At 43.1% G+C, this 9,572-nt stretch overlaps 2 protein-coding genes across 4 annotated transcripts; both read right to left on the bottom strand.

Moving 5' to 3' along the window:
* Positions 1-864: 864 nt before the first annotated feature.
* On the bottom strand, positions 865-3,301 carry tmem97 (transmembrane protein 97). The gene is made up of 3 exons (XM_076137115.1): positions 2,877-3,301; positions 2,380-2,524; positions 865-1,719 (listed from the first exon to the last, which is right to left on the bottom strand). The coding sequence occupies exons 1-3, from the start codon at positions 2,988-2,990 to the stop codon at positions 1,445-1,447; spliced, it is 534 nt and encodes a 177-aa protein (XP_075993230.1). The 5' UTR covers positions 2,991-3,301; the 3' UTR covers positions 865-1,444.
* A 92-nt stretch (positions 3,302-3,393) lies between these two features.
* On the bottom strand, positions 3,394-9,435 carry LOC142988093 (fibroblast growth factor receptor homolog 1). 3 transcript variants are annotated; one of them, XM_076137109.1, is made up of 12 exons: positions 9,292-9,435; positions 8,236-8,300; positions 8,071-8,155; positions 7,414-7,624; positions 7,001-7,139; positions 6,746-6,844; positions 6,431-6,591; positions 5,673-5,810; positions 5,326-5,437; positions 4,485-4,584; positions 3,726-3,825; positions 3,394-3,647 (listed from the first exon to the last, which is right to left on the bottom strand). In XM_076137109.1, the coding sequence occupies exons 2-12, from the start codon at positions 8,276-8,278 to the stop codon at positions 3,534-3,536; spliced, it is 1,302 nt and encodes a 433-aa protein (XP_075993224.1). In that variant the 5' UTR covers positions 8,279-8,300; positions 9,292-9,435; the 3' UTR covers positions 3,394-3,533. The 3 variants fall into 3 exon arrangements, 2 of the variants coding, with proteins under 2 accessions (XP_075993224.1, XP_075993225.1); XM_076137110.1 differs by having other exon boundaries at positions 8,236-8,279; positions 9,292-9,428; XR_012960561.1 differs by having other exon boundaries at positions 3,522-3,647; positions 3,726-4,388; positions 4,443-4,584.
* Positions 9,436-9,572: the final 137 nt, after the last annotated feature.

The following is a 9,572-nucleotide window of genomic DNA, read 5'->3' as shown; positions in this document are numbered from 1 at the left end:
CAACTCACCAGCTACCAGTCTGCTTACTTGGTCCACAGGGGGACTCGAGCCAGCGTCCCTCCAGTTCCCAGGCACGGTCTCACTCCGGACTGAGCTACTGCTGCCCCCATTTTACATTATCATACTATCATATCATCATACTATCATAACGTCATACTATCATATCATCATACTATCATATCATCGTACAATCATAACATCATACTATCATATCATCATACTATCATATTTGATGGACCAAACACAGACCAGGTTCAGTGTTGTTGAGATACACAAACATGTGTAACAGACACACAAAGAGCCTTTGACTTATGAAATGATGATGATGAATATAAATATGAATATGAAGATGAAGATGAAGATGAAGATGATGATGAAGATGAAGATGATGATGATGATGATGATGATGATGATGATGAAGATGTTTCATTAAAGTGGTAGAGAAACACATTGAACAAACCCACTGTGACCTTAAGCTGTTTAGACTTTACGCCCTCTTGTGGCTGACAGTAGAACTGTAGACATACAAACCTGACCGTAGCTCTTATGATTAAATGGACTGGAATGAGATATTTACTTTTTTGGTATATTATTATCGTATATTCTCCTTTAAAACAGACAACTGTCTGTTATGGTCTGGTCTAACAGCTCTGTGGTCCTAAGCAGCTGAAATCCTCTGCTGTGTTCAGAGGAGCGTTTAAAGGTCTAACGTTAGTTTGAACTCAATCAGTGCCGTGTGAACCACCTTAAATTGAACTTAAAATACTTTGAGCATTCCAATTATAGATTTCCTATAATTATAGATTTCAGAAGTTAAGTTCTGCCGATAGTAAAGAATTCACACAATCATTTCAAACGTGAGGGATTGTTGAGTTTATTGCTCATTTTTAGATTAGCATTGAACATATCCCAGATTCTTACAAGGTGCAATCTACCGACTCCACAAAAATCATTTGAAGTCATTTGTTGCTTCGAGTTATTTAGATGAAAATAGTACAGAAGAAAGGTGAGCGTCTGTTTGCCAGCAGGGCCGCTGTACTTTGGAATGACTTACCAGAGGAGATCAGGTTAGCAGAGTAACATTTAGAGTCAAGGGTCATGCATTGTGAAAAACAGAATTCAAACTCATATTTGAAAGAGTTTCGTTATAAAACGGGACATCAATATTTGATTTTATATCAGAATCTGAGATCCAGTTTTTGACTTCCACAGCCACGAGGTGCTGATGAGGTGGGCCGGCTGGAGCAACGTGCCACTGTGACCCATGACTCCTGTTCAGTTTACTGAGATCTGAATTGGTCTGAAATGTGTGTGAGCTTGTGTATGTGAATGTTTCACTTTGCTGCCTAACAGTACAGCAGGTATGTTTGAGTCACATCATACATAAACAAAACATTCAGAAGTGACCAAAGCAGAATAAAGTCAATATGGCACAAACATTGTTTCAGTTCTTCTTCTTGCCTTTGCCTGATGTGTTTGCAGACTTGGAGGTGGAGTTGTATGTGGAGGACAGCAGCATAGTGAGCAGCAGCAGCACAGGCACCACAAGGTAAGGAGCATAAATAGAGACCAGAAAGCAGCGCTCCTGGGGGGTCTGGGGTCCTGGGTGGGGTTTCATTGGGAAGGGATAGAAGAGGATGTGGGCCAGGATGGGGACCAGCGTGGTGGCTACATGTGCAGAGTAAACAATGGCAGGAGTCCTGATCCACTGACATCCACCTGAAGAGACCAAACACAGCAGACCATCAGGAGAACTTCAACCTGAACTACTGCCCACAGACGAGAACAGGAAGGACGCGATGGCTCTAAATAAATAATAAACCTGCAATAGACAAAATTCTTCTGGGCCTTCTCAACAGCTTACACATCTCCAAGTCTTACTAGTGTGTGTTATTCTCATCACCACTTTATTCCAGAAGCTTCCACAGTGTGCAGACCCACAAACTCTGTTTCATTAAGTCACACGCATGAACCAACAGCAAAGTACTTTTGATTGTTACGTAGCACATGAAGGAATGTGCTACGTACAGTGCTATGTACTTTATTTCTAGACTCTCTCGTGTGTTTGTGTGTGTGTGTGTGTGTGTGTGTGTGTTTGTGTGTGTGTGTGTGTGTGTGTGTTTGTGTGTGTGTGTGTGTGTGTGTGTGTGTGTGTGTGTGTGTGTGTGTGTGTGTGTGTGTAAGCATGTTGTGTGTTTGGTGTATATACAGTAGGTGTGTAGTTAGATGTGTATGAATAGGGGTTAACTTGTAAATATACTTGAATTAATAAGTGTTTCTCCCTAAACCACATTAAAATAATAAAGCATAGATTATTATGATCCAGGTAGCTTATGAATCCTGTAGTATGTAGGTTCGTAATTTTGTAGGTTAACTGACCTTTGAGGAAAGCATAGGCTGCCACGGGGAAGAACGGCAGCTGAAGCAAAGCTTCACATAAAATAAAGGACTGGAACCAGCATGGAGGGTCGAGCACCATGGGGTCCCTGAACGCCTCACCGTACCACTGCAGGAGATCCTTCAGCTGGAGAAAAGAACACATCACCAATGTGCACCTGAACGCCTCTCACTCTCTCTCTCTCTCTTGCGCTGCACTGCTCTCTTTCTTTCCCAAACGAAAAGGCATTATAAAAGATATATGTTTGTTGTTCGGTAATCAATACCGTCGACATCATTCTTATCACTGTTTTAGTTGTAATCCTGGCAGCGTGAAACACGCAGCTGAAGTAAGAAGCGCACACAAACACTGTCTGTCTGAGGAACAACCTCTGGGTACATCAAATAATAATTAATAATAAATAAATAATAAATATATGTATTATATATATGAAAGCAGCTCCTGCATCAGCTGATGGTTCCATGTCGCTGCTACTTACCGCCTGTGGGTAAACATGTGGAGGCAGCAGAGCTTGTAGATCGATACATAATGTGATCGGGATATGAGACGCAAAATAGAAGAAAAAGATGATTTCTAACACTCTGATACACATTATGACTCAATCAGTGCCAACGGCCCACACACAGGAACAAGGGTCCGTGTGTCCATGTGCCGCGTGACGTGGACACGCGTGTTTCCACTGGAGTGCGATTGGCTGAATAAGTGGAATGGGGCGTTCCTGAACGCACCATCGCTTACAAGAGAATCTATTGGACATGCAGAGGTTTATTATTGTTATTATTATTATTGTTGGTGGTGGTGGTGGTGTAGCGTTTGTATGTGTGTGCGTGCGTGCGTGCGTGTATGTGTGTGCGTGCGTGTATGTGTGTGCATGTTATTGTGTTATTGTCCCTCACATTTCTCTTATAAACATTCATTGCATGTGTCAACATAGTGTTGATCAGAATCAGATCACTGCTCTGCTCTCATGATGCTGTAAGTTAAGGAGAAGTAGAGAGGTTGTAACATCATTTAATGAGTACCATAGTTATTATTATATCATTGCTCCTAAATGAGTAAATGCATCATCAGCTGTTGTAGTCAGACACATTTCTGTGATCATTGCATCGTGCTTCTGTATGGAGCTCAGGTTTATTTAGATGTTTGCTTTGTCCTCCAAGGTGGCGCTTGATGTCCTCAGACCTTTGGCCTGCTGGTATTCAGGGTTTTCTTTCTCATGAAGCCGTGAGCCTTCAACATCCACGTAATCCTGCAGAGAGATCAGAACAGAAGCAAAAGGTTCTGCTGCTGTCATCTTAATGAAACCATGAATCAGATTGTTTCTTACTGCATCAGTTTCCATGACGTTCTCCAGCAAGTGCACGATGTCAGTGAATGAGGGTCTCAGCGTGTGGGGCTCCAGCCAACAGTCTCTCATGATGTGAAGTCTGTGTGGTTACAAAACATCAGAAGAAGAAGAAGAAGAAGAAGAACTGGGGCTACAAACACACAGTTAGTTCAAAACTGCTTTCTTTTCTCAATTTTTATATTCATATTTCATGACACAATAACCATATACTTGTAGATGCTTTACAGCTGCTTGAACAAGGTTTTTCTTTATTATTAAGTTGATAATGTAGTTGTAAGTAATAAGCTATATGAGCTAATAATATGAGCTAAATAAATGAAACATTTACATGATGAAGATCATATGAACTGAATCATTTCAAGCATTGAAAAGGTTGCGGTTGAGGAGTTAACTCTTAAATGTCAGAGCGTCCATGAACACACCACGAGTGAGCCATTATGACAGGAAGTAAACAAAGGAATCAAATCAAAGATGAAAGCTTCAAAGTCATAAAGAGCAGCAGCTCATGAGTGTGACAGACTGAGGTTATTGGTTCATGTGCTCTATTGAAATGATCCAATAAATACTTGTGACTGAATATTGAGGCAAAATATTGATCATTTATAGGAGTTTGAATACAAAAACGCTGCTGTGGTGCAGAAACTGTAAATGTGATTCAAACATCAAACTGTATATTTATAGGTATATAACAGTAACATATATTTATTTACATATGTGTATTACAGTAACAGGACTCACATCTCTGGTCTGCAGCCTTCAGGGTTTGAGTTCTTCTGCCCTATGCAGATGTGATACATCACTGCCTCTGATGTCTCCAGATGTGGATACGGCAACGTACCTGAAGATGAACTGACCTCATTATGGGTGTGGGTGTCTGCATGTTGTGTGTACCCGTGTATAAGTGATGCATGTAAAATAACAACTGAGTGAGGAAATATAATTTCCCCTCGAGGATCAAAATAAAATAAATGACCTTTATTATGGGATGCTTTACATTCCCCAGAGCAAACTGACCATTATCAGTTAACACATCAATCAATCAATCAATTTCTCATTCAAGGTGTTAAGTTAAACGTATGAACTAAATATCTTTGGATTCCTTTGAGGTTTTTAGCAGCAGATGCTGTTTAGTCAAACTAGATTTGGATTTGGATTTTTTTTCTCCTAAAATTTAAACTGAATTGTCATAAAAGTTTAGCTCTTTGTTTCTTTATCTTCCTTCTGCTTTGTTATACTTAGATACCAAAGCTGAAGGAGGAATGGGATGATAATGTTGCACTCACATGTTATGAACAGAATCATCAGTCAGCCTGAAGGAGGCGCTATAACAGGGACAGAATGCCCTCGGATAACTTCCTCATTTGACACGTTTCCCAGAATGCATCCTGACATACACCACATTTGAAAATGTTGAGAACTCTAGAATAAAGTTGCATTATCTGACTCACTAATTACGCCTTCTTTTCTACTGAGTTGAAAGTGCAGCTGTGCAAACCTTCAGGCCTGCAGACCTGTGGAACATCTGCTGTCCATTCAGACAGATGATGATGATGATGCTACTTCCTGTTCCTCCACTCACCAAACGTCTGCATTTCCCACATCACGATGCCAAAGGCCCACACGTCGCCCTTGAAGCTGTAAAAGTTGTTTTTGAAGAACTCAGGAGGGTACCAGCGTAACGGGACGCGGTGCTGAGAATGAGTATGACAAACAGCAGTGATGAAGAAGAGGAGCTCAGATATCACTGAGTCATTACATCACTAATGAAACAGAATCCTGCTGGGTTCTGTGCTTAAGATGATTCCCCCCAACATGCAAGGACAAAATGCATGTTGTGGGCATGCATGTGTGTGTGCGTGTGTGTGTGTCTGTGTGTGCGTGTGTGCGTGCGTGCACGTGTGCGTGCGCGTGTGTTCGTGCTCTGACCCGTGGGTTCTTCCAGCGGCTGCCGTGACGACTCGTCACGCGTGTCACGTCTCTAGCCAGGCCGAACTCTGCCACTTTGATCTCCCAGGGAAACTTATTGACCATGATGTTCCTCAGAGCCAAATCACAGTGAAGAACCTGCAGGGACCAACAGTGTGGACACGTGAAGTAAAACATGTCAGTCCAAACATGTCAGTCAAACTGCTACATCCTGGATGGTTTCTTCTGACTGAAGAGTTCGATCTTTCTTAATGATTATTTCTTTTCCAACATAAATAATCTAAACTAAACTTGTGGTGAAAGAGTCGCTTTTTTCTTTTAATATTCTATTTTATTACATGACACAGCGATTCGGTTATCTTTTTCTTCTTCTGCCGCAGAGCCTCAGTCACGCACAGATCAACCATGTGCGAAAACACACAATCTTCTCTAAGTGGACAAAAAGGGAATAACAGCTGAAAACAACAACAACTGTTTGAAAGAAGTGAATCTGTGAGGTAATGATGATGATGATGATGATGAAGGTGTGGAGCATAAATAAGATTTACACTGATGACAGGAATAGTTTGATCTTCTCTGTTCATGTGAACCATGAAAAGATCAATCAAGGCCTGAAGGTTCAAACCTCAAACACTTCAACAGATTCAAGCCTGGATCTCCAAAGGTGCTGGAGGAAAGCCCCCCCACACACACACTCATGAATGAAGTCACAGCTGTGCTCCCTGATCAGCACCTACAGGAGCTGACAGCATGTTTACCATTTTGGAGCACAGGTGCTGCATGGCCTGAGCCACCTGGTGGGAGGCGATGGTGAGGAGACTCTGGAGCTCAGGGTCTGAACTCAAACGGACTCTGTTGGTCTGCAGGAACGTCCTCAGAGTCCCGTAGCTCACATACTCCATGATGAGCACATAGGGCTCTACACACACACACACACACACACAGATTAATGAAAACACATGATCTTTGCTCCAGCACAGTGACAATAAGGAGTCGTAAAAATGTGACGAGCGTCTGAAGCTGAATGTAAAGCTGAAGCTGAAGCTGAAGCTGAAGCTGAATGAATCTCTGACCCTCAGTGGTGTTCCAGTCCAGTAACTGCAGGATGTTCTTATGATGCACCAGTTTCCTCATGATGGACACCTCCAGGTCCATGTGCCTCTGACGGACACCTGCAGGTACATAAGAATTACATCAGTAAAATAAAAGGTAGAATGAAAACAGACTGAATCTGTGAAGAGTCCATGTTCTATATATAAACACCTCACATCAGTGTGTCATGTAGTGTTATCAAGCAATCGATCAATCAATAGCTCTCTGTGCAGCACCTTCCTTGCTGATCTTGCAGGTGAACATGTTGTGGCCTTTGCAGGTCCCTCTGGTCATCCTGGCCTGGTAGAAGACTCCTTCCTTTCCAGCTTTGATCAGCTGCAGCAGGTCCAGGTCTGACTTGGTGAAACGAGGAGCCTGTGCAGCATAAAAGAGGAGCAAAAGAGCAAGCGGCATCTTTGTGTTCCAGGCTGCCATGATCACTATGCAGCAGGAGTCACACACACACACACACACACACACACTTCAGATGGTCTCACATATGTGGTTTCCTCTCATGAGTCTTCAACAGGAAACATACACACTGAAAGTAGGTTGAATATCAGATATCTTGAGTTCTATCATAGCTTATGTGATCATCATGCAGGCCTGATCCTGACCCCTGACCCCTGACCCTGCTGCTCTGGTGTACCTGCTGCAGGCCTCTCCACAGCTTCCTGGAGGAAGTCCTGATTGTGCTGTTCTGCTGCAGCAGAGTGTGTGTGGTCATTGCCTCCTCTTCATCCTGATTGGCTGCTTGGCCCGTGGACACGGGCGTGACCGGAGCTTCCTGCAGACGAGCGGCACTGAAAAACAACTGATTCCCCCGCAGCTCCTGAACGGTACGAACCAACAAACAATACCTGCAGGAAGAAATGTTCCAGCAAAGTCAAAAACACGAAAATGTAATGCATATATTATTACATGCAAATCAAATGTAGATTGGAATGAAGTGAAATTTTGATTTAAAATTGAGCAACATCCTTAAACTTTAATAATCTTTGAGCCCTGATCAAACTGAGCCAAAACAACAAGAACAGGATTGCATGCAGTTGTGAATCTGCTTTTAATGGTTCAGCTGAGACCCAAACACGCACGCACGCACGCACGCACGCACGCACGCACGCACGCACGCACGCACGCACGCACGCACGCACGCACGCACGCACGCACGCACGCACGCACGCACGCACGGTAACTTTCATGACAGCTGATCAGCTCAACATGTGAGATGTTTGATTTGCTTTGTCTCATTTTGTATTTTCAGCTCATGAGATGATGATTGTTTTACAAAAGTGTATTTTCTTACTTTCTGAGCCCAAAAGCCCCCAACAGGATGAGAAGCAGGAGGATGGAGGAGCTCAGGACGCAGGTCAGCAGGTACTGGTGTCCATCTGGAGACACGTGGACGGAGATGGAGACGGTCAGAGTGTAAACGGACCTGATGTGTCTGTGTGAGAGTGAAGCTTCTGACCTGAACAGGAGGATTCAGCTGCTGTGGAGGAATTCACCATCATCCTGTCGTCAGATCCAAACAGACTGAAGAACATCAGGCAGATCAAACTCATTACATCATCTAATGTACCGATACCGTCCATCTGAATAATACTAACTAATACTATATTATTGGTCCCTTAAAGTGAGGGGGCTCAAAGGTCAAAGACATGAACTCTGAACTGCATCCAACTTCACTCTGAGCTTCTCGATGTGTTCAGGTGATCATCAGGGTTTGAACACTGAATACATAAAGAAACAAAGTCAGTGAGCAGGTTTGATGTTAATGACCCAAAAATCATTACATTTGAAAAAATGGATTGATAGTTAAATTGATGGTATTAGTTTAGTGGCCATCCTAAGGCTAAGCTAAGGCTAAGCTAAGCCTGATTTGACAGCAGTTTAATTGGATTCAAAGTGAAGCGACAGTCTGGAGAGTTCCAGACTATCTCTTAAACGTGTGCAGGAACTTTGATCTGCTGAGATCAAACAGGAACATAAATCCCTGCTGCAGTTGGATTAAACGTCAATATAAGATCAGACTTCACTTATCCCCACATTGGGATTTATTTCTCAGGAACACTTCAGGGATTTGAACCCAGGAACTCCTGATTACAAAGAACGATGAAGTCAGGCACTTTAACCAAATAAGCCAGAGTGTTTATAGATGTGTCCATGCAGCAGGAGACAGGAAGTGTCCGTTTAGTGGCGTCTTGCCTTCATTCTGATCATCAGGCTCAGTTTCCTCTCACAGGCCCTTTGGCGGCTTTAACCTCAGTAAAAACACTCAAGTGCCTTAAATGGCTGTAAATGCTTCATAAACATAATCCAGCTTCTCCTCTGGGCTCTGGAGCTGCACTGAGGTCTCATGGACGATTTGATCAGTTTGTGCAGCACTTTGTGAAGTCAACACACCGACACGTGACAAAGATGTTCACCAACTCTGCTGAGGCAACATTGTGATGGAAGAAGATTACACAACATGATGGAGACCAAACCGGTTTAGGAGCTCTACAGCACAAGAAGACGCGTTTACCTGAAGGTCTGATCCGCTCGTCTCAGTAGCCACTCTTCATCCACATCATGCTGCACTGACACTCTGACAGCCTTCGCGCTGTGAAACCAGCCGTGTGTTTTCACATTCAGCTCATTTTAACCACAACACACAGAGGAAATGAAGCAGCAGCGGTTTGAGCTGAAACACTGACGGCAGACATCTACCATCGACCCGCTGAAGCTTCAACTGTGAAGGTTCAGATGTCTGAGATGCAAACAAAACTCAAGCCAGTTTCCCAGCTTTGATTTGATACATGACAC

This window comes from Genypterus blacodes, unplaced genomic scaffold (assembly GCF_046128005.1).
Source record: "Genypterus blacodes isolate CSIRO-AG114 ecotype Tasmania unplaced genomic scaffold, CSIRO-AGI_Gbla_v1 ptg000293l_1, whole genome shotgun sequence".
In the NCBI taxonomy this organism is placed as follows: Eukaryota; Metazoa; Chordata; class Actinopteri; order Ophidiiformes; family Ophidiidae; genus Genypterus; species Genypterus blacodes.
The sequence above is the reverse complement of the archived record's forward strand: the minus strand, read 5'-3'. Positions and strand labels throughout refer to the sequence as shown.

Excerpts from the sequence above, each read along its gene's own strand:
- tmem97 (XM_076137115.1), bottom strand. The coding sequence starts at position 2,990 with ATGTGTATCAGAGTGTTAGAAATCATCTTTTTCTTCTATTTTGCGTCT. Across the intron at positions 2,525-2,876 it reads CACATGTTTACCCACAGGCG|CTGAAGGATCTCCTGCAGTG; the intron begins GTAAGTAGCAGC and ends TCTTTTCTCCAG. Across the intron at positions 1,720-2,379 it reads AGCCTATGCTTTCCTCAAAG|GTGGATGTCAGTGGATCAGG; the intron begins GTCAGTTAACCT and ends TGGTCTCTTCAG.
- LOC142988093 (XM_076137109.1), bottom strand. The coding sequence starts at position 8,278 with ATGATGGTGAATTCCTCCACAGCAGCTGAATCCTCCTGTTCAG. Across the intron at positions 5,811-6,430 it reads AGCACCTGTGCTCCAAAATG|GTTCTTCACTGTGATTTGGC; the intron begins GTAAACATGCTG and ends TGGTCCCTGCAG. Across the intron at positions 4,585-5,325 it reads GTGGGAAATGCAGACGTTTG|GTACGTTGCCGTATCCACAT; the intron begins GTGAGTGGAGGA and ends GTTCATCTTCAG.